This window comes from Salmo trutta, chromosome 25, assembly GCF_901001165.1.
Source record: "Salmo trutta chromosome 25, fSalTru1.1, whole genome shotgun sequence".
NCBI lineage: Eukaryota > Metazoa > Chordata > Actinopteri > Salmoniformes > Salmonidae > Salmo > Salmo trutta.
In genome coordinates, this window is record NC_042981.1 from 42,015,816 (window position 1) to 42,042,653 (window position 26,838).

The 26,838-nt window shown below is 42.5% G+C and overlaps 1 protein-coding gene across 4 annotated transcripts in view; it reads left to right on the forward strand.

Moving 5' to 3' along the window:
- The first annotated feature begins 10,006 nt into the window (after window positions 1-10,006).
- Window positions 10,007-26,838, forward strand: part of LOC115162586 (arf-GAP with SH3 domain, ANK repeat and PH domain-containing protein 3) — a 52,275-nt gene continuing 35,443 nt past the window's right edge. For 2 of the 4 annotated variants that reach the window (XM_029714038.1, XM_029714037.1), the window contains exons 1-3: window positions 10,007-10,364; window positions 15,086-15,158; window positions 26,333-26,478. In XM_029714038.1, the coding sequence (XP_029569898.1) occupies window positions 10,206-10,364; window positions 15,086-15,158; window positions 26,333-26,478 (378 nt within the window). In that variant the 5' untranslated portion in view covers window positions 10,007-10,205. The remainder of the gene's footprint in view (window positions 10,365-15,085; window positions 15,159-26,332; window positions 26,479-26,838) is intronic. The other 2 variants (XR_003869582.1, XM_029714036.1) reach the window with 1 other exon arrangement.

The window sequence follows — 26,838 nt, forward strand, 5'->3', positions numbered from 1 at the left end:
GAAAGAGGCCCGAGTTCCCTAGTTGGAATTCCAAGATGGATGACCGTTCAAAACAAGTTTTCCCGGAGCCAGTTTTTTTCAGAGTTCCCAGTTGTCTTGAACGTAATGAAGTCGGAAGATGGAGATTCCCGAGTTCCCAGTTCCGAGTCCTCAGCTGTTTTGAAGGCTGTAACTCTGGTTCCATTTCATCTTTTAGATTAGAATAATTTGTATTTCCTATTTTTAAGGTTAACCACATTACAATGATTTTGAGATACAAAGACGATATTATATATATATATTTCAGAGACGCAGAGAAGGTGAACGGATGATCTCCACGTGTGTTAACCACCGTGATAAATGGAGGAGGAGATGTGATGATGTGAGGGTGCTTTGCTGGTGACACTGTCTGTGATTTACTTAGAATTCAATGCACATTTAAGCAGCATGGCTACCACAGCATTCTGCAGCAATATGCCATCCCATCTGGTTTGCGCTTTTTTACATTTTTTATTTTTATCTAGGCAAGTCAGTTAAGAACAAATTCATATTTACAATGACAGCCTAGGAACAGTGGGTTAACGGCCTTGTTCAGTGGCAGAACAACAGATTTTTACCTTGTCAGCTCGGGGATTCAATCTAGCAACCTTCCAGTTACTGGTCCAGTGCTCTAACCTCTAGGCTACCTGCCGCCCCATGCACTTAATGGGACTATCATTTGTTTTTTAACAGGACAATAACCCAACACACCTCCAGGCTGTGTAAAGGCTATTTGACCAAGAAGGAGAGTGATGGAGTACAGCATCAGATGATCTGGCCTTCACAATCACCTGACCTCATCCCAATTGAGATGGTTTGGGATGAGTTGGACCGCAGAGTGAAGGAAAAGCAGCCATCAAGTGCTCAGCATATGTGGGAGCTCCTTTAAGACTGTTGGAAAAGCATTCCATGTGAAACTGGTTGAGAGAATGCCAAAAGTTTGGACACACCTAGTCATTCAAGGTTTTTTCTTAATTCTTACTGTTTTCTACATTGTAGAATAATAGTGAAGACATCAAAACTATGAAATAACACATATGGAATCAAGTAGTAACCAAAAAAAGTGTTAAACAAATCAAAATATATTTTATATTTGAGATTCTTCAAAGTAGCCAGCCTTGGTAACAGCTTTGCACACTCTTGGCATTCTGTCAACCAGCTTCATGAGGTAGTCACCTGGAATACATTTCAAATCAAATCAACCCAGACAGGAAGACCACGTCGGTGACTCAACCCACTCAAGTGGGTTCAATTACCAGGTGTGCCTTGTTCAAAGTAAATTGTGGAATTTCTTTCCTTCTTAATGCGTTTGTGCCAATCAGTTGTGTTGTGACAAGGTAGGGGTGGTACACAGAAGATAGCCCTATTTGGTAAAAGGGGTGCTAAACATATCCCAGTTTAGGTCACCTAACAGTACGAACTCTGAAGATAGATACGTTTGAGCCAATCAGTTGTGTTGTGACAAAGTAGGGTTGGTATACAGAAGATAGCCCTATTTGGTAAAATACCAAGTCCATATTATGGCAAGAACAGCTCAAATAAGCAAAGAAAAACGACATTCCATCATTACTTTAAGACATGAAGGTCAGTCAATCTGGAAAATTTCAAAAACGCTGAAAGTTTCTTCAAGCGCAGTCGCAAAAACCATCAAGCGCTATGATGAAACTGGCTCTCATGAGGACCGCCACAGAAAAGGAATACCCAGAGGTTACCTCTGCTGCAGAGGATAAGTTCATTAGAGTTACCAGCCTCAGAAATTGCAGCCCAAATAAATGCTTCACAGAGTTCAAGTAACAGAAACATCTCAACATCAACTGTTCAGAGGAGACTGTGTGAATCAGGCCTTCATGTTCGAATTGTTGCAAAGAAACCACTACTAAAGGACGCCAATAAGAAGAGACATGCTTGGGCCAAGAAACACAAGCAATGGACATTAGACCGGTGGAAATCTGTCCTTTGGTCTGATGAGTCCATATTTGAGATTTTTGGTTCCAACCGCCGTGTCATTGCTGGTGACACTGTCTGTGTTTTAATTTAGAATTCAAGGCACACTTAACCAGCGTGACTACCACAGCATTCTGCAGCGATACGTCATCCCATCTGGTTTGCACTTAGTGGGACTATAATTTGTTTTTTAACAGGACAATGACCCAACACACCTCCAGGCTGTTTAAGGGCTATTTGACCAAGAAGGAGAGTGACAGAGTACTGCATCAGATGATCTGGCCTCCACAATCACCTTACCTCAACCCAATTGAGTGGTTTGGGATGAGTTGGACCGCAGAGTGAAGGAAAAGCAGCCAACAAGTGCTCAGCATATGTGTGAACTCCTTCAAGACTGTTGGAAAAACATTCCAGGTGAAGCTGGTTGAGAGAATGACAAAAGTGTGCAAAGCAAGGGTGGCAAGGGTGGCTACTTTAAAGAATCTCAAATATAAAATATATTTTGATTTGTTTAACACTTTTTTGGTTACTACATGATTCCATATGTGTTATTTCATAGTTTTGATGTCTTCACTATTATTTTACAATGCAGAAAAAAGTAAAAATAAAGAAAAACCCTTAAATGAGTTCGTGTGTCCAAACTTTTGTTTGACTGGTACTGTATAAAGTTGAAGTCGGAAGTTTACATACACCTTAGCCAAATTCATTTAAACTCAGTTTTTCACAATTCCTGACATTTAATCGTAGTAAAAATTCCCTGTCTTAGGTCAGTTAGGATCACCACTTAATTATAAGAATGTGAAATGTCAGAATAATACTAGAGAGAATGATTTATTTCAGCTTTTATTTATTTCATCACATTCCTAGTGGGTCAGAAGCTTACATACACTCGATTAGTATTTGGTAGCATTGACTTTAAATTGTTTAACTTGGGTCAAATGTTTTGGGTAGCATTCCACAAGCTTCCCACAATAAGTTGGGTGAATTTTGGCCCATTCCTCCTGACAGAGCTGGTGTAACTGAATCAGGATTGTAGGCCTCCTTGCTTGCACACACTTTTTCAGTTCTGCCCACAAATTTTCTATGGGATTGAGGTCAGGGCTTTGTGATGGCCACTCCAATACCTTGACTTTCTTGTCCTTAAGCCATTTTGCCACAACTTTGGAAGTATGCTTGGGGTCATTGCCCATTTTGAAGACCCATTTGCGACCAAGCTTTAACTTCCTGACTGATGTCTTGAGATGTTGCTTCAATATATCCACATAATTTTCCTGCATCATGATGCTATCCATTTTGTGAAGAGCACCAGTCCCTCCTGCAGCAAAGCACCCCCACAACATGATGCTGCCATCCCCGTGCTTCACCGTTGGGATGGTGTTCTTCGGCTTGCAAGCCTCCCCCTTTTTCCTCCAAACATAACAAGGGTTATTATGGCCAAACAGTTCTATTTTTATTTCATCAGACCAGAGGATATTTCTCCAAAAAGTACGATCTTTGTTCCCATGTGCAGTTGCAAACCGTAGTCTGGCTCTTTTATGGCGGTTTTGGAGCAGTGGCTTCTTCCTTGCTGAGCGGCCTTTCAGGTTATGTTGCTATAGGACTCGTTTTACTGTTCCCTCCAGCATCTTCACAAGGTCCTTTGCTCTTGTACTGGGATTGATTTGCACTTTTCGCACCAAAGTACATTCATCTCTAGGAGACAGAATGCGTCTCCTTCCTGAGTGGTATGACGGCTGAGTGGTCCCATGGTGTTTATACTTGCATACTATTGTTTGTACAGATGAACGTGGTACCTTCAGGCGTTTGGAAATTGCTCCCAAGGATGAACCAGACTTGTGGAGGTCTACAATTTTTTTTTCTGAGGTATGGGCTGATTTCTTTTGAATATTCACATAATGTCAAGAAAAGAGGCACTGAGTTTGAAGGTAGGCCTTGAAGTACATCCACAGGTACACCTCCAATTGACTCAAATGATGTCAATTAGCCTATCAGAAGCTTCTAAAGCCATGACATCGTTTTCTGGAATTTCCCAAGCTGTTTAAAGGCACAGTCAACTTAGTGTATGTAAACTTCTGACCCACTGGAATTGTGATACAGTGAATTATAAGTGAAATAATCTGTCTGTAAACAATTGTTGGAAAAATTACTTGTGTCATGCACAAAGTAGATGTCCTAACCAACTTTCCAGAACTATAGTTTGTTAACAAGAAATTTGTGGAGTGGTTGAAAAACAAGTTTTAACCTAAGTTTATGTAAACTACCAACTTCAACTGTACTTGAAAATCCATGGCAAGACCTGAAAATGGATGTCTAGCATTTATTCAACAACGATTTTGACAGAGCTTGAAGAATTTTTATAAGAATAACTGCCAAATGTTGCACAATCCAGGTGTGGAAAGCTTTAAGAGACTTACCCATAAATTCTAACAGCTGTAATCACTGCCAAAGTTGCTTCTACAAAGTACTGACTCAGAGATGTGAATACTTATGTAAATCAGATAATTCTGTATTTCATTTTCAATAAATTAGCAAAAATGTCTTATAACATGTTTTCACTTTGTCATTATGGGGTATTTTGTGTAGATGGGTGAGAAAAAATATATTTAATAAATTTTGAATTCAGGCTGTAACACAACAAAATGTGGAATAAAAGTATGAATACTTTCTGAAGGCACTGGATATGCCATAACAGATTGGGAAAATATGATATTGATGGGCATGGTTTTGGTTCACCTCTGGTTATTAACACCAAAAGGTTGTTATTTTACACCACTGGTTGTTAATTTAACTCTTTACAGTGTTAATTTAACTCCTGATTACAGAACTTTGTCTGCAAGGGAATTGCCTTCACTTTGAAGACTAAACAGACACCGTTATAAATAATCACAGACTTTTCAACTCCAAGCCTTCCTATTCCTATTCCATTCTCTAACTTTGCTTAGTGTAGAACTATTGTCCTGACTAAGTTCGCTAAGGACAAAGCCTTGGTGAAAGCTAGTGGACCAAAGTGAGAGAACAGGTGACTAGATTTCTGTGGATAAAGTCAAAGATTATGAATAACACTGCAGAAAGTGGAGCACAGCGATAGCAGACACCAAAGGGCGCCTGAAGGAGAGAGAGAGAGATAGATGCCAACTTCAAAAGAGTCGTTCCACCTCAAAAAGCACAAGAAAGAGGTTTTCGACACCCGCCATCACATATTGTTTCTATGGTTAGAAACAGATAAGATTAGCATTCCTGCAACATTATTTTGTTTAAATATAATTTGATCCCTGAGAAATTAAGCAAATTGATTGCACCCAAATTGGTAATTTGAATTTATAGGATTCATCTAATATTCAAAACATTTGGACCAAACTTTTTCTAACAATGAGTAAGACATGAGGAATCTAAAGAAATGGTTAAAAGCCCCCCCATGGACCCCCCACACCCCAGCACCATCTAGTGGTCAGAACCTGGAAATATCAGGATGTATAATGGGACATAAACCAAACAAATTACATTTACATTACATTTAAGTCATTTAGCAGACGCTCTTATCCAGAGCGACTTACAAATTGGTGCATTCACCTTATGATATCCAGTGGAACAACCACTTTACAATAGTGCATCTAAATCTTTTAGGGGGGGGGGGTTAGAAGGATTACTTTATCCTATCCCAGGTATTCCTTAAAGAGGTGGGGTTTCAGGTGTCTCCGGAAGGTGGTGATTGACTCCGCTGTCCTGGCATTGTGAGGGAGCTTGTTCCAACATTGGGGTGCCAGAGCAGCGAACAGTTTTGACTGGGCTGAGCGGGAACTGTGCTTCCTCAGAGGTAGGGGGGCCAGCAGGCCAGAGGTGGATGAACGCAGTGCCCTTGTTTGGGTGTAGGGCCTGATCAGAGCCTGAAGGTATGGAGGTGCCGTTCCCCTCACAGCTCCGTAGGCAAGCACCATGGTCTTGTAGCGGATGCGAGCTTCAACTGGAAGCCAGTGGAGAGAGCGGAGGAGCGGGGTGACGTGAGAGAACTTGGGAAGGTTGAACACCAGACGGGCTGCGGCGTTCTGCATGAGTTGTAGGGGTTTAATGGCACAGGCAGGGAGCCCAGCCAACAGCGAGTTGCAGTAATCCAGACGGGAGATGACAAGTGCCTGGATTAGGACCTGCGCCGCTTCCTGTGTGAGGCAGGGTCGTACTCTGCGAATGTTGTAGAGCATGAACCTACAGGATCGGGTCACCGCCTTGATGTTAGTGGAGAACGACAGGGTGTTGTCCAGGATCACGCCAAGGTTCTTAGCACTCTGGGAGGAGGAAAAAAGGGAGTTGTCAACCGTGATGGCGAGATCATGGAACGGGCAGTCCTTCCCCGGGAGGAAGAGCAGCTCCATCTTGCCGAGGGTCAGCTTGAGGTGGTGATCCGTCATCCACACTGATATGTCTGCCAGACATGCAGAGATGCGATTCGCCACCTGGTTATCAGAAGGGAGAAGGGAGAAGATTAATTGTGTGTCGTCTGCATAGCAATGATAGGAGAGACCATGTGAGGATATGACAGAGCCAAGTGACTTGGTGTATAGCGAGAATAGGAGAGGGCCTAGAACAGAGCCCTGGGGGACACCAGTGGTGAGAGCACGTGGTGCGGAGACAGATTCTCGCCACGCCACCTGGTAGGAGCGACCTGTCAGGTAGGACGCAATCCAAGCGTGGGCCGCGCCGGAGATGCCCAACTCGGAGAGGGTGGAGAGGAGGATCTGATGGTTCACAGTATCAAAGGCAGCAGATAGGTCTAGAAGGATGAGAGCAGAGGAGAGAAAGTTAGCTTTAGCAGTGCGGAGAGCCTCCGTGACACACAAATAAAAAACATCAACAAATTCACTGAGAATAGATTATATAGGGTGAAGAAACAGTACTTCAAGCCGCAGCTCCATACTACTAGTCAGACATAGAAAACTGATACTGTATACTTGTTGTTGGGGTGGGATTGATATGGGGTGTGGGGGGTTGTGGGTGGCTTTTCGACCATTTCTTTGTCTTACTCATAGTTAAATAAAGGTTAGGTCCAAATTGGATGATAGGCAGGGGTGCAACTTTCACTGGGGATGGGGGGGACATGAAAATATGTGATTTTGAGGTCAAACCATACAAACCATACTCAATATGGTTGCAATGGGCTTGGAAAACAGTCAAACCTGGAGTATATTGCACCCAAAGGTTTTCCGTCTGAAACGTAGCTTCCTTCTGGAAAAGTGCTTTGATATCATTCCTTTCAAATGTTGGCAGATTGTATAATAGCTGGAATTAGGAGTCGGATATTCCAAAACACACATGTAAGATGAAACATTCATGTCAAGGGCAGCTATATAAGGGTTTACTACTAGAGTATTACCTGCACTGGGGCCCAACAGAGTCATACTATATCTATACCCGGCAGGGAATTGGAGGGGCTGAGATAAAAGGTTTTCCAGTGAAGAGACAAGGTTTACCATATAATATCACAGCTATAATTTGACTTATTTGGTGAAATACACCAATTAAAGCATTGAAATAGGTGCTTAATAGGTATATAGGCTAAAAGTTAGTTTGACCTTTAAAAAGAAACATTTTGCTTTGATTTCACACAGGGCCATAGCTACATATGAGGACACCTCTGTAATTTTTTCACATTTAAAAACAAAAAAACCAAAAACATTATTTATTTTTTTGGGAACTCTGAGTTTCAACTTACTGTTGAGTTAGAACAGTAGAATACACAAAGTGCAATTTCGAAACTTGGTTGTGCATCAGCATTTTTTTGGTTATATGTCTCTCACTGACAGTCACTCAATTAGTTTAAAAAAATAGATTGGAAAATTAGTCTAGTTAGTCTAGTCAGCTATCGAAACTCGTAGTAATCATGACCAAATTACCGACTGGGCAAACGCAGGACATGTGATCAGGGGCCCTGACCTCCAGGGGGCCCCCATTGATTTTGGTAGTCACTCTCACTCAGATATAATATTAAAGGTAAATATATATATTTTTACTTCATATTCATCATCTCCAGCACCACCCCAACATCAACATATGTAAAAATGGCACATTTCTATGTTTTGTGAAAAAGAATAGAGGAAGATAAGTGTTTCCAATAACATCTGTGTACATCGCGTGATTTTAACCAATTATGTGTAGGCATTGCCTACTAATTGCGGATTAATTGTCTACTAATTGGTTGATGACATTGGAAACACTTAACTTCCTCTATCTTATTTACTACAGAACATAGAAACGCGCTATTTTCACATATGTTGATGTTGAGGTAGGGCTGGAGATGAATATAAAGTTGACATTTTTTAAAATGTTTTCCTTTAACATGGCATAATTTGTAGAATTGCAGGAAATTAACTGTAAAACTGCAACAACAAAAAAGTTATGTAAAGCAAAGGTATTTGTTTACCTTTTGTTAATAAAATACTTGTTCTGTTAATAGATCACTCTGTACGTATTAAATTATAGTTTTTAATCTTGGTGCTGAGTTAATTTGAGCTAATGTGTAGCAGCTAATTGTATAGCTATTAGGCTATGTGTTTGTAGATTGACTGAGGCGAATGAAGCTACAGCAACCAATGTGTGGCTGGGGTAATTTTTGCTTGCATTTTTTTGCTCTCCAAATAGCATTTTAGAGTTTTTAAATTGTAATGAAATGCAGTAACTGAGCATCAACTTTCTTATTAAATCCAGACCCTGCCCCATTCCCTTATAGCATACCACCCAGCACGCTTTCATTGGATTTTATTGCGTGTGACGCCCTATTAATCTGTGTAGTAATCTGTGTGTTTTCACTGCACACTAGCGTTTGCATGGAGTTGAGGGGAAAGGAGACGGCAGAAGACCGCAGGTCCATTCTTAACGAGTCTCATTCAGAATGCCAGAAAGCACAAACATTCCCACGTGATGATGGAATTACTCCCTCCCTAATTGCACGCACAGAGCCAGCAGTGGATTACCGTTCTCCTGGCAGCAGGATATTATGCTGGCAGCACAAAGCGCGGATTTGTTTCTTCTTCAAAATAAGAGTCTCCCTATCTGTGTAGTCCACTGTTTTCACTGCACACATGCTACATTTTTTCTCTCACTTTAGTGCAGTACGACTATGTTTCACAGCATTGCAACTACTTAAAAATATATATAATTTAACGTACTGTTATATTTAATATTGTATTATTTACACCAGCATTTCTTTTGAAAGTTTACACCAATACTGGTATATTGAAAGCTAAGGCTATGTAAAGAAATGCACTTTTAATAAAATACAAATATATGTAATTGGAATTACTCAATAGAGTATACAAAAATGTAATTGGTCTATTCTGTTGGGCAATGGGTTTAATACAGAGTGCTGGTGACTCCTTACTCCACCCACTCCATTCACTGCAATGTAATACAATGCATATGAATTACATATTGGTTTATAGAGAAAATAAACTACTCTATGTGCCGATGTAAAAGTGGGGTTTGGATTACTCAGTAGGTCTGTAGAATTTAAATATGGTGTCATTTCATGGGGCTCTGAATAATACGTAGTGTTGCTAGTCTTTTACTATACCCATTCCATAGGCCATAATGCAGATCACTGTATTCTAAACTCCCAACCCCACTTTTACATCGACAGAAATCATATATTTTTCACTATAAGCCAATTATGTATTTCATATTAAAAGTGATTTGCGTTGTGGCCTATGGAATGGGTGTAGCAAAAGACTAGCAACACTCCGTATTATTCAGCGTCCCATGAAATGACACCATATATAGAGTCTACAGACCCCACTCGACTGATCCCAACCCCGCATTTACATCTGCACAAATAATCGTTTTTTCGCTATAACCCAATATTGTCAATACCAGTGTCAACATTGTATTTTTTTTCATGTACATTTTTGGCATTCACAACAAAATCGACATTGATAAAAATGTAACATCTTTTGAAACAGTGATCCACTTTGCAATGTTTTGAAATGCGTGCTTTTTATTTTGAAGGTTTTCTTAATACCGTATGAAAGTGACGTCATCTTTAGTGCTGCTATCATATTGTAGTCAGCAGTGGACCTCACTCGAATTGCACCGCAGTGTGAGAAAAATCGGACAACCGTCAACTTTCACTCATATAGCTGTGGACGTGGGAATGCTGTCGCGGGGAATTTTACCTTTTGTGGTTGCCTTTTCCACAAAGGAGAACGAGTGCATTTCCCGCGGAAACATGCGTGTTTGAAACTTTAACGACCTTTTAAATGTCTTCAGGACCTTTTTATTTGGAGAGCAACATGCCGGAGCACATCAGCATTTCGGACTTTGTTGCCCTGACAAACGAGGACTTGGCATCACCGGCTACCTCGATTTTTCAGTCCAAAATGAGCGAATGTCGGAACACTGTTTCGGCAGTCGAAGAGGTGAGCTGGGCGTTCAGTGCGCACTATTGTTTACCTGTCCGCAGGTAACTTGTTGTTGACAGTTAGTGGTGGGAGGTGAACCGATAGGTAGACGAAACTCCAGTGAGTAAACTAGCCAAGCGAAACAGTTTTTTGCCAAGTTCACTTTGTCATTTATAAAAGTAGACTATGTATAAATATATTTTACCGTAACGCAACACCGCTGATGAAAATAACCAACTCGATATAACGTTGATTACTTGAATCGGGGGGGGCAGGACCAAGTTTGGGAACCCTGAACTAAGCTCCCGAGTGGCGCAGCGATCTAAGGCACTGCAATTTAGTGCTAGAGGCGTCACTACAGACACCCTGGTTTGAATCCAGGCTGTATCGCAACCGGCCGTGATTGGGAGTCCCATAGGGCGGCGCACAATTGGCTCAGCGTCGTCCGGGGTTTGGCCGGTGTAGGCCATCATTGTAAATAAGAATTTGTTCTTAACTGACTGACTTGCGTAGTTAAAGGTTAAATAACATAAAACAATTCAAAAGCAACAGCAGCATGTTGAGCTTTGTCTTACAATGGGTATAGCCTTAGCCCAAGGCCAGCAGATGGCGAAAGTGAGTCGTGTCAATTTACCGTCCAAATGAATTATATGCTGCTGGCAATGCATTCGTATGTCTCGTTGAACGGTTCGTACCGAAAACGTTCTCCATTCAGGCTGCATAGGCTTCGATTTCCACATGAACTTTATTTAATGGCGGGAAAATATGCGTGCGTACTTTATGAAACACAATTTTCCACCACCATGCAGTGACAGCCCATCACATTACCCCGGAGTGGGACTCCCCCTTTGTGTCACAAGTTTGCATCTGGCACTGAAGGAGGTCATGTCGTCGTACTAGTGGGAAACTCGTCTATCATCCTGAGCAGCCACTTGGTGACCTCTGACATCACCTACTAAGGAAATGAACTCTAAACATAATTTTCGGCAGTTTTCCAAGCCCATTGCAACCATATTGAGTATGGTTTGTATGGTTTGACCTCAAAATTAAATGCATTATTTATACAAATCTATATTGTGGTTTTTGAACTCTATAATTTGTTTAAAAGCATGATAAACTAAAAGTACATCTATGGTTGACACAGCTTGTTGGCCATTAGCCAATCGGTGTTTCTAAATCACATGAACGCGTCCAACGGGTAAATTCCCACCTCCCACATGGTTATAAACGCAGCATCAGAATGGAAACTTGAGAGCCCAACATAACAATCCGGTTACAACAGACAATGCAAAGAACATTGTGAATGGCATTTTCCTGCTGTACCGAAACCAACCCGTGACTCCAAAACCGAAATATGTACCGAACCGTTAAGGGGTCAGCATACTTCAGTTCGCCTGGAAGCTAGCCGAAGTCCACTAGGCGAACCGAACGAGTGTGCTGGCATACTCCCTTAAAAGACCTTCGCTTGAAAAACGAGAAAAAACGTTCAGTACTGTTTGTCCATTTTGAGACGCCATAGCCACTTCCTAAAAATAATCTTAATTAATCTAAAATAACTCTAGAAATCTGTCATTAATTTCGACGTTTTTGCAGAGGACATCTATGTCGCGCAATTGTCTTGCCTCAATAAAAACATTTTTGTGCGAGCGCAGTCGAGAGAGAGGGAGGAAAAAAAACATAAATAAACTTACCGAAGTTCAAAACATAACAATGTCGTCATAATATATGCACAAACTTTAGGGATGGAAAAATGTTTTCAATGTAAACAAACAGCTTAAACAGATATAAAGTATGTAGAAAAAATAATAATAAAAAAATATATATATTGAACTAACAAGCACCAAAATAAAAGCTAGACATTCATGGAGAATTGAACGTTCCAAAGTCTATTAATTTAGAAGTTTTCATTATTGTTTTAGCAAAAGAATGCTGTGGCATTAGCCATGGCAAAATGCATAGAATTGCAGCAAACCTTAAAACTGCAACATTCTCACGGCTTCATGCCAGAATATGTAGAAGCTCAGGAAATTAGAGTAAAAACTTCAACGACAACCTGACCAAATTCACACAGAATTGTGAGTTATAGATCTGTCACTCATTGAAAGCAAGTCTATGTGCGCTATTTCTATGCTTCCCGTTAAGTTTATTTTTGCTTCTTTTACTTTTGTTTTTTGTATGCTAGCTTTTAACAGCTGAAAATATAATATTTTTGGTTATGGAAAAGATATTTCACAGCGGTTTAGATGGTACAATGATTCTCTTCACGATACTTGATTGTTTTGTCACATAAACTGAAATTAGGCAAACTTCTAGAACTTTAGCAACCAGGAAATGGAGCGAGTTCTGCATTTTGCACCTTTTTTACATTTTTTTTTTTTAAACGTCTCTACACTGCCAAGATTGGGGCCTCTCTAAAATGTTGCTAGGCTGACACACACACACACATACAGACATGTAGCACGGATGCACACAGTCACACACTCATAAAGGCACTTAGCGCAAACACACCAAAGCCAGGAACTGCTATAATGATAGTGACGTGTCCAAGGTTTGCGAAACATACAACAAGAATAGAGGAAAGATGGCATTGTTTGTTGAGCATACACCCAGTTCGTGTCAATGGTAACCGTTTTATTTATGGGTGTAACCGTTTTGCTCTTCTCAAGAGTGTAGGGAATTGTGTGTGTGTGTGTGTGTGTATTCAATGCTGCAGACAGGCCACAGCAGGGGTGAATGACAGGGTCTGGTCCTCAGGATCTCAGGTTTTATGCTATATGCACACTAAGGCAGTGTTTCCCAACCCTGGTCCTTGAGTAACCCCAACAGTATACGTTGTAACACTGGACAAACACACCTCATTCAACTCATTGAGGGCTTGACAATTAATTGACAAGTTGAATCAGGTGTGCTTGTCCAGGGTTACAATGGAAATGTGTACTGTTGGGGGTACTCTGGGACCAGGGTTGAGAAACACTGCACTAGGGGTTAGGCAGCGTAACAAGCCTTTGATTGAGCCTTAACAGGGTGTGCTGGAACTGCACCATGGTGGTCTGACCTGTACTTGGACATTGTGTACAAGGAGAGGTTTGAATAAGGTTATTTCCTTTGTTAGATGGTGACATTGCCTCATATTGGAATGGAGCCATCACCTTAACCCTTTTAGACTTAAGTCAACAGATTTGACATCGAAGTGTAATAGTTTGACCTTACTTTTTCACTTTGACCACAGTCTTGCCCTGACTCCAACTTGGCCCCGCTCACTTGCTCAGAGGTTGACTGTGAAACAGTGGAAAGTAAGGGAGGAGTTACTCCATTTTCTAAGTCTCCATACATTTTAAAGTCCCATGCAGTTTTTCATTAGAGAAATAAGACATGGGAAGTCTACCGTAATGAGAAGGGCTGTTGTTAGGCTATATAAACACAATCACCACGACTGGTCCAGTAACTGTAACTTTAGCTGTATATATAAACTTTTTTGGTGCCAAAGGAGTGTCATGTAGCTAGCTACGTTCCTTAAAATTCAAGTCTGTAACTTGAAGCCAGTTCAACTGCTTTCCCCCCCACTCTTCCCCTCAGGGACTGATTTAGACCCGGGCCACCAGGTGGGTGTAATGAATGATCAGGTAGAACAGGTAAACAGTACATGTAAGCAGTACTCCAGACCTTGTAGGGAAAGATTTGAATACCCCTGTTCTTAAGCAAACCGAGTAGAGCGAAGTTACAACATGTTGACGCACGTTAGGGCGGTTAACCTGAAAAACGACAGGTGAGGTCGGTGGCTGGTGCATGAGAGACATCATCAGCCCAATGATGACAAGCGTGGTGGTGCTAGATGGATTAACCACTGATTCACCTGTTAACGCAAAGTTAGTCACGGCGTGGGAACTTCTGGGTCACCATGACCGCTGCTAGACAGTCAAAGAATTGCGGTTTCCCTATAGACCTTCCCGACAGGTTACATTTCTTTCACTGTTGCTCTTTGTCAGTTCTACTAGGTGAAATTATAACTTAGTCTGTGGTGTAACGTTGACATTTTTTTTGCTCCGATCTCCCGTTGACGGCAATGCATCTGTCTGCGCATGTAACTATGTCAAAGCCAGATTTGCATGCATAGGCAGATCACAAGTTAGGATTTACCCCATAGGGAAGGATCGGCCTTTGTCTTCCTTAAACCTTCTGCTGCTAATGGACTGGAGTCAATATGACACTATACACTGTGCAAAACATTGACTTGCACCCCCTTTTGCCCTCAGAACAGCCTCAATTCATCTGGTTATGGAAGGTGTAGAAAGCGTTCCAAAGGGATGCTGGCCCATGTTGACTCCAATGCTTCCCACAGTTGTCAAGTTGGCTGGATGTCCTTTGGGTTGTGGACTATTCTTGATACACACAGGACTGTTGAGTGTGAAAAACCCAGGAGCGTTGCAGTTCTTGATACAAACCGGTGCACCTGGCACCTACTACCATACCCCGTTCAAAGGCACTTAAAAATGTTGTCTTGCCCATTCACCCTCTGAATGGCAATACATACACAATCCATGTCTCAAGGCATAAAAATCCTTCTTTAACCTGTCTCCTCCCCTTCATCTATGCTGATTGAAGTGGATTTAGCAAGTGATGTTAATAAGGGATCATATCTTTCACCTGGTCAGTCTGTCATAGAAAGAGCAGGTGTTCTTAATGTTTTTCACACTCTGTGTATGTTTCATTAACTCTCGTCTTCTCTCTCTGTGTTGCAGTCAATGGAGATGGACCAGAGCACCTTGCAGAGGATGAAGAAGATGATCAAGGCCATCCACAGCTCTGGAATCAGTAAGTGGCTCCTCGCCACACACACACACACACACACACACTGTATTACAGACACCCAATGCATATTAAAACAACTGCAGGCTTTAATAAGAGACTTGGGTGTGGGATGAGGTCTCATTATGGTTCATTTGTTTGTGGATGAAACAGAGGCTGACATTGTATGGGACGTGTTGGCTGAGCCACTCCTGTCTGTCTGAGACACAGGAGGTTGGTGGCACCTTAATCGGGGCAAACGGGCTAGTGCTTATAACTGGAGCGGAATTTGTGGAATGGTAACAATTACACCCAACACATGGTTTCCAAGTGTTTGATGCCATTCCGTTTGCGCCGTTCCAGCCATTTATTATCAGCAGCCTCCTGTGGTCTGAGACTAATGACAGTGTGTTTGACAATGGGCTCGATGCTAGCTGTTTGACTGACAGTGTTTAGTTCAGACTCAAGAGGTCAAGTAGGGCGCCCCCGTGTGTGTGTGTGTTTGTGTGCACACGAGTGTGTGTGCCCACTGTCCACCTACCACACACTTTGGCTTATAATATAGTTGCTTTGTTGGCAGGATGGTTAGAATGATCAAGTCACCCACCAGTTTGGCATGCTGATATTGTCTAAGTCCAGCGATGAAGAATACTGTACACGCTTCTATGTCAGATTCTGGCACCTTTTTGAAGAAACTTTGCTTCCTACTTTGATGTGACCAAACAATGAATCACCAGTTTCACAATGCTAACATGAAGTTGAACAGCGTCGTCAGTAAACTTGGATGGAGTTTAAATTTCGAAATGAGTCTTGGACGCCAATGTAAAAAAGTGACTTGTTTTTCCAAACTCTGAAATAGTCTGTTTTCCATTTTGGGGGTTTAACTGTCAGAGCGAGCCAAAGTTGGGGAAATGTTTGTCAGTCCCTACAGTTCAGCAGTTGAGACCCCAACTCCACTATTCTCCCCCACCCCCTCTCAACACCCACTTTCTCTCTCCCTCTTAAAGTGGCACTCCAGTCTCATTTTTCACCTAATTTACTTAATCAAAGGCACATCTCAATAGGTGGTCTAGGTATGTCATGACATGGCACAAGTGGGGGGTGGGACTTTCCTCTTTTCTCTATGGCTCCTCTATCGTTCCTCAAGCAAACTTCCAATCAGACCAACTCCTTGAAGGCCTTACTCTTTAAATGTGTTAAATTGTGCTTAATGTTTTTTTGTTTTTTTTACCCTTTAGTGCAGTGGTCACCAACCTTTTCTGAGTCACTTTTGCAGTCAAAAAGCAAGCCAAGATCTACCGACTTGATCTTCAGGTCTGAATGTCGGAGCTCTAGAAAGATGCCAGAGTTTCCGACTTGGAATGCCACTGCTTCAGTGTGTACTTTACTATATTTATACTTGGGATATCTCTTTTCAACAGTAAAAGTTCAAACATCACTGGAGGACTTCTTTAACTGGAAACATATGGGGCTGTTCCATTCCAGTAAGGCTAAGGGGGGGTCCCCTCTTCCTTTTCGTTGTTGGTGGCTGTCTGATTCAGAACCGCTCAATCAGTCATGATGTTCACGTGTGATGTGTTGATAAACTCAGCAAAAAAAACTAACGTCCTCTCACTGTCAACTGCGTTTATTTTCAGCAAACTTAACATTTGTAAATATTTGTATGAACATAACAAGATTCAACAACTGAGACACAAACTGAACAAGTTCATCACTCAATGCCTAGGTTTACCTCCACTGATGTTCTGAAAGAGCTGCAAAATCTGGACCCCTACAAATCAGCCGGGCTAGACAATCTGGACCCTTTCTAAAATGATCTGCCGAAATTGTTGCAACCCCTATTACTAGCCTGTTAAACCTCTCTTTTGTGTCGTCTGAGATTCCCAAAGATTGGAAAGCAGCTGCGGTCATCCCCCTCTTCAAAGGGGGGGACATCTTGACCCAAACTGCTACAGACCTATATCTATTGTACCCTGCCTTTCTAAGGTCTTCGAAAGCCAAGTCAACAAACAGATTACCGACCATTTCGAATCCCACCGCACCTTCTCCACTATGCAATCTGGTTTCAGAGCTGGTCATGGGTGCACCTCAGCCATGCTCAAGGTCCTAAACGATATCATAACCACCATCGATAAGAAACAATACTGTGCAGCCATATTCATTGACCTGGCCAAGGCTTTCGACTCTGTCAATCACCACATTCATCGGCAGACTCAACAGCCTTGGTTTCTCAAATGATTGCCTCGCCTAGTTCACCAACTACTTCTCTGATAGAGTTCAGTGTGTCAAATCGGATGGCCTGTTGTCCGGGCCTCTGGCAGTCTCTATGGGGGTGCCACAGGGTTCAATTCTCGGGCCGACTCTCTTCTCTGTATACATCAATGATGTCGCTCTTGCTGCTGGTGAGTCTCTGATCCACCTCTATGCAGACGACACCATTCTGTATACTTCTGGCCCTTCTTTGGACACTGTGTTAACAACCCTCCAGATGAGCTTCAATGCCATACAACTCTCCTTTCGTGGCCTCCAACTGCATTTAAATACAAGTAAAACTAAATGCATGATCTTCAACCGATCGCTGCCTGCACCTGCCCGCCCGTCCAGCATCACTACTCTGGACGGTTCTGACTTAGAATATGTGGACAACGACAAATACCTAGGTGTCTGGTTAGACTATAAACCTCTCCTTCCAGACTCATATTAAGCATCTCCAATCCAAAGTTAAATCTAGAATTGGCTTCCTATTTCACCACAAAGCATCCTTCATTCATGCTGCCAAACATACCCTCGTAAAACTGACCATCCTACCGATCCTCGACTTCGGCGATGTCATTTACAAAATGGCCTCCAATACCCTGCTCAATAAATTGGATGCAGTCTATCACAGTGCCATCCGTTTTGTCACCAAAGCCCCATATACTACCCACCACTGCGACCTGTACGCTCTCGTTGGCTGGCCCTCGCTTCATACTCGTTGCCAAACCCACTGGCTCCAGGTCATCTACAAGACCCTGCTAGGTAAAGTCCCCCCTTATCTCAGCTTGCTGGTCACCATAGCAGCACCCACCTGTAGCACGCGCTCCAGCAGGTATATCTCTCTGGTCACCCCCAAAGCCAATTCCTCCTTCGGCCTCCTCTCCTTCCAGTTCTCTGCTGCCAATGACTGGAACGAACTACAAAAATCTCTGAAACTGGGAACACTTATCTCCCTCACTAGCTTTAAGCACCAGCTGTCAGAGCAACTCACAGATTACTGCACCTGTACATAGCCCATCTATAATTTAGCCCAAACAACTACCTCTTCCCCTACTGTATTTATTTATTTATTTATTTAGCTCCTTTGCACCCCATTATTTCTATTTCTACTTTGCACTTTCTTCCACTGCAAATCTACCATTCCAGTGTTTTACTTGCTATATTGTATTTACTTCGCCACCATGGCCTTTTTTGCCTTTACCTCCCTTATCTCACCTCATTTGCTCACATTGTATATAGACTTATTTTTCTACTGTATTATTGACTGTATGTTTGTTGTACTCCATGTGTAACTCTGTTGTATGTGTCAAACTGCTTTGCTTCATCTTGACCAGGTCACAATTGTAAATGAGAACTTGTTCTCAACTTGCCTACCTGGTTAAATAAAGGTGAAATTATTTTTTAAATGTGACTAACAGAAATGGAATAATGTGTCCCTGAACAAAGGGGGGTCAAAATCAAAAGTAACAGTCAGTATCTGGTGTGACCACCAGCTGCATTAAGTTCTGCAGTGCATCTCCTCCTCATGGACTGCACCAGATTTGCCCGTTCTTGCTGTGAGATGTTACCCCACTCTTCCACCAAGCACCTGCAAGTTCCCAGACATTTCTGGGGGGAATGACCCTAGCCCTCACCGTCTGATCCAACAGGTCCCAGACGTGCTCAATGGGATTGAGATCCGGGCTCTTCGCTGGCCATGGCAGAACACTGACATTCCTGTCTTGCAGGAAATCACACACAGAACGAGCAGTATGTCTGGTGGTCATGCTGGAGGGTCATGTCAGGATGAGCCTGCAGGAAGGGTACCACATGAGGGAGGTCTTCCCTGTAACGCACAGCGCTGAGATTGCCTGCAATGACGACAAGCTCAGTCCGATGATGCTGTGACACACCGCCCCAGACCATGACGGACCCTCCACCTCCAAATCGATCCTGCTCCAGAGTACAGGCCTCGGTGTAACGCTCATTCCTTCAACGATAAAGGTGAATCCGACCATCACCCCTGGTGAGACTAAACCGCGACTCGTCAGTGAAGAGCACTTCTTGCCAGTCCTGTCTGGTCCAGCGACGGTAGGTTTGTGCCCATAGGCGACGTTGTTGGCGGTGATGTCTGGTGAGGACCTGCCTTACAACAGGCCTACAAGCCCTCAGTCCAGCCTCCCTCAGCCTATTGCGGATAGTCTGAGCACTGATGGAGGGATTGTGCGTTCCTGGTGTAACTCGGGCAGTTGTTGTTGCCATCCTGCAGGTGTGATGATCGACTGTACCAATCCTGTGCAGGTGTTGTTACATGTGGTCTGCCACTACGAGGACGATCAGCTGTCTGTCCTGTCTCCCTGTAGTGCTGTCTTAGGCGCCTCACAGTACGGACATTGCAATTTATTGCCCTGGCCACATCTGCAGTCCTCATGCCTCCTTGCAGCATGCCAAAGGCACGTTCACGCAGATGAGCAGGGACCCTGGGCATCTTTCTTTTGGTGTTTCTTTTCAGTCAGTCGAAGGCCTCTCTTTGTGTCCTAAGTTTTCAACAACTGTGACTTTAATTGCCTACCGTCTATAAGCTGTTAGTCTCTTAACGACCATTCCACAGGTGCATGTTCATTAATTGTTTATGGTTCATTGAACAAGCATGGGAAATGGTGTTTAAACCCTTTACAATGAAGATCTGTGAAGTTATTTGGATTTTTACGAATTATCTTTCAAAGACCGGTTTCTGAAAAAGGGCCGTTTCTTTTTTTGCTGAGTTTGTGGTCGGCTAGGTGGACCCTCAAACCTCTTTTCTTTTCTTCTTTCCTCTCTCCTTCTCTCCTCTTTCTCCTCTTTCTCTTCTTTCTCTTCTATCTGTTTTTCCTCTCTCTCACCCCCCCTTTACCCCTTCCACCAAGAATGGCCTATTCCTCTCAGCTCTTGCCAGGATGCAGTGGTTTGTGTGTGTTGGGAAGAGATGGGTTTGCTGGAGTTGGGTTTGCTGGAGTTTTAAAGGTCATTAATTATCTTCCCCAGGGACATTAGTCAGCATTCTGTTGCTTGTTTGATGTTTGTTATTGTGAAGACACCCGTGGTTAGCGAGCAGACCTTGGGGCACGCACACACACACAGGGACACAAACTCGCATGCACACAATGTTTCCTATTACCCATTTCATACTATTGTGCCGTCAAACTACACTATGCTGGCTCTGATCAATACTGTTCCAGCAGCTAGTACAGCTGTGTGTGGCTCAGTAGTATGAAAGGGCATATGGGGTTACTTTCCTTTGGGTCATGACCTAATAACATCTCTTTATGAGCCCTGGCACCACTGGGTTAGGTTAGACCCTACACTGGACAAAGTGACCCTGAAGACTAAACAGATGCAGTTATAAATAATCAGACTTTCCAACTCCAAGCTTTTCCACTCCGTTCTCTCACTTTGGTCCATTTTGCTTAGTGTAGAACTAGTGTCCTGACTAGGGCTGTTACGGTGACCTTACCGCCACACCGGCGGTAATGAGTCTTGAGCGCGGTCACATTCCACGTGACCATTGAGTCACGGTAACTAGGCTTCTCCAAAACTATGCTCTGATGCTGTTGATGGTTAGTATTCTACCAAACTTGCTAACGGCTAATCGATAATGGCCTGGTAGTCAGTGCTCTAATCAAATTTTGTTGGTCACATACGCGTGTTCAGCAGATGTTATTGTGGCAAAATGCTTGTCTTTCTCGCTCCGACAGAAGTAATATCTAACAATTTCACAACCTATACCCAATACACACAAATCTAAGTACAGGAATGTAATTAAGAATATATAAATATATGGACGAGCAATGTCAGAGGCATAGACTAAGATATAGAATACGGTATAAACTTATGAGATGAGGAATGCAAGATATGTAAACATTAAAGTGACTAGTGTTCCATTAATTAGTGGCCAGTGATTTCAAGTCTGTATATAGGCAGCAGCCTCTAATGTGCTAGTGATGGCTATTTAACGGTCAGATGGCCTTGAAATAGAAGCTGTTTTTCAGTCTCTCGGTCCCAGCTTTGATGCACCTGTACTGACCTAGCCTTCTGGATGATAGTGGGTGAACAGGCAGTGGCTTGGGTGTTTGTTGTCCTTTGATCTTTTTGGCCTTCCTGTGACATCAGGTGAGGAACTTGAAGCTTTCCACTGCGGTCCCGTCAATGTGGATGGGGGGTGCTCCCTCTGCTGTTTTCTGAAGTCCACGATCACCTTTGTTTTGTTGAGTGAGAGGTTATTTTCCTGGCACCACACTCCCAGAGCCATCCCCTCCTCCCTGTAGGCTGTCTCGTCATTGTTGGTAATCAAGCCCACTACTGTTGTGTCGTCTGCAAACTTGATGATTGAGTTGGAGGTGTGCTCGGCCATGGGTGAACAGGGAGTGCAGGAGGAGGCTGAGCACGCACCCATGTGGGGCCCCAGTGTTGAGGATCTGCAAAGTGGAGGTGTTGTTTCCTACCGTCACCACTTGGGGGAGGCCTGTCTGGAAGCCCACGACCCAGTTGCGCAGGGCGGGGTTCAGACCCAGGGCCTCGAGCTTAATAATGAACTTGGAGGGTACTATGGTGTTGAATGCTGAGCTGTCAATGAACATAATTCTTACATAGGAATTCCTCTTGTCCAGATGGGATAGGGCAGTGTGATGGCGATTGCATCATCTGTGGATCCATTGGGACGGTAAGCAAATGTAAGTGGGTCTAGGGTGACCGGTAAGGTGATATAATCCTTGACTAGTCTCTCCAAGCACACAGAAGTGAGTGCTACGGGGCAATAGTAATTTAGTTCAGTTGCACCCCAGTATCTCTACTTGCACATTCATCTTCTGGACATCTGCCATTCCAGTGTTTAATTGCTATATTGTAATTACTTTGCCACCATGGCCTATTTATTGCCTTACCTCCCTTTTCCTACCTCATTTGCACACACTATATAGACTTTTTCTACTGTATTATTGATTGTATGTTTGTTTATTCCATGTGTAACTCTGTGTCGAACTGCTTTGTTTTATCTTGGCCAGGTCGCAGTTGTAAATGAGAAGTTGTTCTCAACTAGCCTACCTGGTTAAAATGAGGTGCAGATATTCACTTTATAACCAGTGTAGCCTACCTGGTTAAAATGAGGTGCAGATATTCACTTTATAACCAGTGTAGCCTACCTGGCAAATTAAAAACGGAACCGCACATAACCTCCATTCGCTATGCAAGTGGAGACTACTGATGTTATTTATCAAAATAATTCCACACATTAATAGACTATATGTAAAGACGATATTCAATTTAGAATAGTTTGACAGGTGAGAATCAAGTGCTTGTCAAATTGTGAAGTGTGTGCGTGCAGCCTTCAGCAAGAAACAGAGCAGATCACAACTCCTTTCATGATACTTTTTTCAAATCATTAGTCGCATCATGCAGCCTAGAATGTTTTAGAAATCAAAACGTATAGCCTAACGTTTGTATCACAACTAAAGTTGCATAAATACATGTAAATGAAGCATATAGGAGGACATTTTTCTTTGTTAACCTCTCAATACCGCTCAAAGTTTGGCAACGTGTCTGCTAAGACCTGAGGCCCTGCCTTTTTTACTGAAGCTCCTGGGAAATGACAGACAACACAGCTCTTAGCTCCCTCTGTAGATGCCTACTGGACAACTTTATTTGTATTGCTTTTAAGTCTTCTAATACATTTTTATCTTGTTAATAACTTTTTTTTCTAGCTAGCTGTTTGTGTAGGTAATTTGAAATAATTTGGGGAAAAATATTGTTTCTATTTTATTCAGCTATGTTCAATTATTCTTCTTAATATAAAATAATGCCACGGGAATTACAAGATAATCTAGCATAGCCCACAGCTATAGGCCCTGATCTGGCTAGGCCATATAAGGTCAACTTATACTATTCTGTTCTTCTGAAATAGGCTACATATTCTTCATATCATGTGTGTTTTCTTGTTGTTGACCTGCCTAAAATATATAATGGATTTACTGTGACGTTATTCAAATGTAGATGTTCCAAAGGTCCACATCAGTGGCTTGTAGGCTGTGTGTGGAAGCCAGGAGATCTTAATCAAATCCATAGTGAAAGCTAGCGGAACAAAGTGAGAGATCAGGAGACTAGATTTTTGTGGAAGAAAGCAGAGTATGAAGAACACTACAGAAATTGGAGCACAGCAATAGCAGACAGCCTCTTGTGAGCTATGAGTGTAAACGCACTTCACATGAAAGGGTGTCTGAAGGAGAGACGGAGGCTAACCTTGAGTCATTCCACCTCAAAGCGCAATAAAGAGGATTTCGACACCCACTATCTCAGATTGTTCTGAAATTGTTTGATTAGAAACAGAAAATGGTAGCATTCCTGAAACAATTTGTTGAAATAATATTTGATATCTGAGAAATGTATCAGAAATTAGATCTCTCTGATTGCACCCAAATTGGCAAATTGTTATTTATAGGATACAGATATGCAGGGACAGACTGGCAGAGACAGGGAGTCTCAGGTAAGTTTGTTGAGTCTTTGTTTGGCAACATTATGAAAGGTTCTCAATTTTTTTGACTTGTAAAATAGGAACATAATTGGAAAATGCCATGGATACCCCCACTCTCAACTTAAACTGGTGACTGAACTAAGATTAGTTAAAGGCAATGGTATTGCTGTTGTGATTAGTTGTGTAGTTTTGGGTACCGGTAGTTAGGAGTACGGCAAACACCTTATTTCTTTGGTTCCTCAATATACATTTACCATATTACAATGTAGGCTATGTGTTACAGCACTACTTTTGGTGTCCCCCTCAGGAATTGCTCTTGAGAAAATTTCATGTAATTGTCCCCTCCAAAGTTGATATCAGATTTTCGCCCCTGTTTACGACCTAAGATTTTGCCTACAACGTGGAAATTTTGTCTTGGACAGTACAATCGTGGCATATGACGGCTAATATCATACAGTCTGCAAAGGCCTTTATTTAGTGTCCAGGAAATGGCCCCTCTGTGGTTTATATTCCCTTAGGTATGGATTAGTTAGACCAGGGTTTCTTTAACCTTTTGACGGTGTAGAGAAATGTACATTTCCTGCAATTCTACATATTTTGCCGTGTGACCCAAAGGAAATGTGGCTTTTTCTTGAAAAATGTTGTGCAATTTTACTCATTTTGCCATGGGGGGGGATTTTTCTCCAGTTTTAGTTTGACTAGTAGAGAAATGTACATTTCCTGCAATTCTACACATTTTGTCATGATTTATGCCATGTTAATTTATCTGAGTGACAGCGACTAATCAATCAATGGGGGCACCCTGGAGGTCAGAGCCCCTGGGCATGTGCCCTGCATGCCTGGTCGGAATTCGGGCCATGATAGCTGACTAGACTAACTTAACCATTTAAAAAAATAATAATAATAATTCAAATTCTGACATGGCGAATTGAATGATTGTCAGTGAGTGGGGGGGGGGGGAGGACCCAAACACACGGAACAGTGTTTTGCAATGTTTTTGGGTTGGGTTTAATGGTAAATTTCACACTACGAAAAGAGACGTTTTCTAATAATTGTATTGAAAAACATACGACTGGATTGCAATGGTTCATAATTGTATTTTATTAGGATTGTTACATTTTAGTCACTGGCCCATTTCTCCATCAAATTTTGGGCTTGTAGAAAAATCTTTATATGAAAATTGCACCATACGGATAGCCCTCTCAAAGAACTGCTGGACTTTGTGGGACTATTTTAAGATGATTTGGGTTGAAGCATTAGGTTGCTAAGAGAAGGACAAACTGAATTGCTTTTATGGAGGACTGGCTTGACCACAATTTACTTTCACCATGAGCAAAAGCAATTGGTTTTCTACCCAAAGTTGCAAAGAAAATATTGTGATCCATTTTAATAAATGGAGACCAGCAAAATTGATAAAATGTATTTATGGTAAATAATGCAATGGCTAATTTCTCTGAACGGGGGGAAAAAACATCCAGACTCACAGTTAATGCATTAGGGTTGAAGAAGCAATACTCCAAGCTGCAGCTCCATACAACTTGTCAAAGATGGAACCGATACTGCATACTGGTTGTTGGGGTGGGATTGCTATAGAGTGTTGACAATTTTACTGGAATCCTCATGTCTTACTCAATCGTAGGAAGAAATTTTGTCCAATTTGGATTTGGCGTACTATATTTGTTTAATTTTATAGGATTCACATCATTTTTAACAGGGTCACTTTGGGTGCAATCAATTAGCTTTTATTTCTCAGATCAAATTACATTTCAACAAAATAGTCAGTTAAGAACAAATTCTTATTTACAATGACGGCCTACACCGGCCAAACCCTAACCCGGTTGACGCTGGGCCAATTGTGCGCCGTCCTATGGGACTCCCAATCACGGCCGGTTGTGATGCAGCCTGGAATCGAACCAGGGTCTGTAGTGACACCTCTAGCACTGAGCAGCAGTGCCTTAGACCGCTGCGCCACTCGGGAAGGGTTTGGCCGGCCGGGATGTCCTTATCCCATCGCACGCTAGCAACTTTGGCGGGCTGGGCGCATGCACGCTGACACGGCCGGCAGGTTTACGGTGTTTCTTCTGACACATTGGTGCGGCTGGCTTCTGGGTTAAGTGTGCATTGTGTCAAGAAGCAGTACGGCTTGGCGGGGTTGTGTTTCGGAGGACGCACGGCTCTTGACCTTCACCTCTCCCGAGTCCGTACGGGAGTTGCAGCGATGGAACAAGACTGTAACTACCAATTTGGCTATGATGATGATGAAAAAGGGCTAAAAAAAAAAATACTAATAAATACATTTCAGGAATGCTAATCGTGTCTGTTTCTAACTTCCGAAAAGATTTCAGAACAATCTGAGATGGTGGGTGTCATGGCTTGCTAAAATGACATGGAATGACTCAAAAGGCAGCATAGGATGGAAACAACAATTAAGTGTGTGTGTGTGTGTGTTTGTTTGTGGTTCTAGGTCACGCAGAGAACAAGGAGCAGTACATCGACGTGCTGGAGAACCTGGGGAACAGTCACCTGACCCAGGACAACAACGAGGTGTCCACTGGGTTCCTGAACCTGGCTGTCTTCACCAGGGAGGTCACCGCACTCTTCAAGAACCTGGTGAGAGTAGGGGGAGACTTTGGAGAGGGATAGGGTGTGAGTTTGAGGGAAGACTTTTGGGAGGTGGAGGAGAGAAGAAATAGGTGCAAGACGTCAAGAGTTTTGAGTGATTAATAGAGGGGAGACATTTTTTAGGGAATAAGGGGACGGGGCTAAGAGTCTGGGAGAGGTAAGGCACTTTGGAAACGGGGATGAGAGAAACTTTGGGGGAAGGGGTAGGAAATGAGTGGGGTGTCTAGTGTAGGGAGAGGTGTGGGAATAACCTTTTTGTATCTGGGGGAGGGGCAATGGCTGCAGAGTTTGGAGTTATAGGTGTTGATGTAGTGATGGTGTTGAGGGGGAAGAGGAGTGTATAGTTAA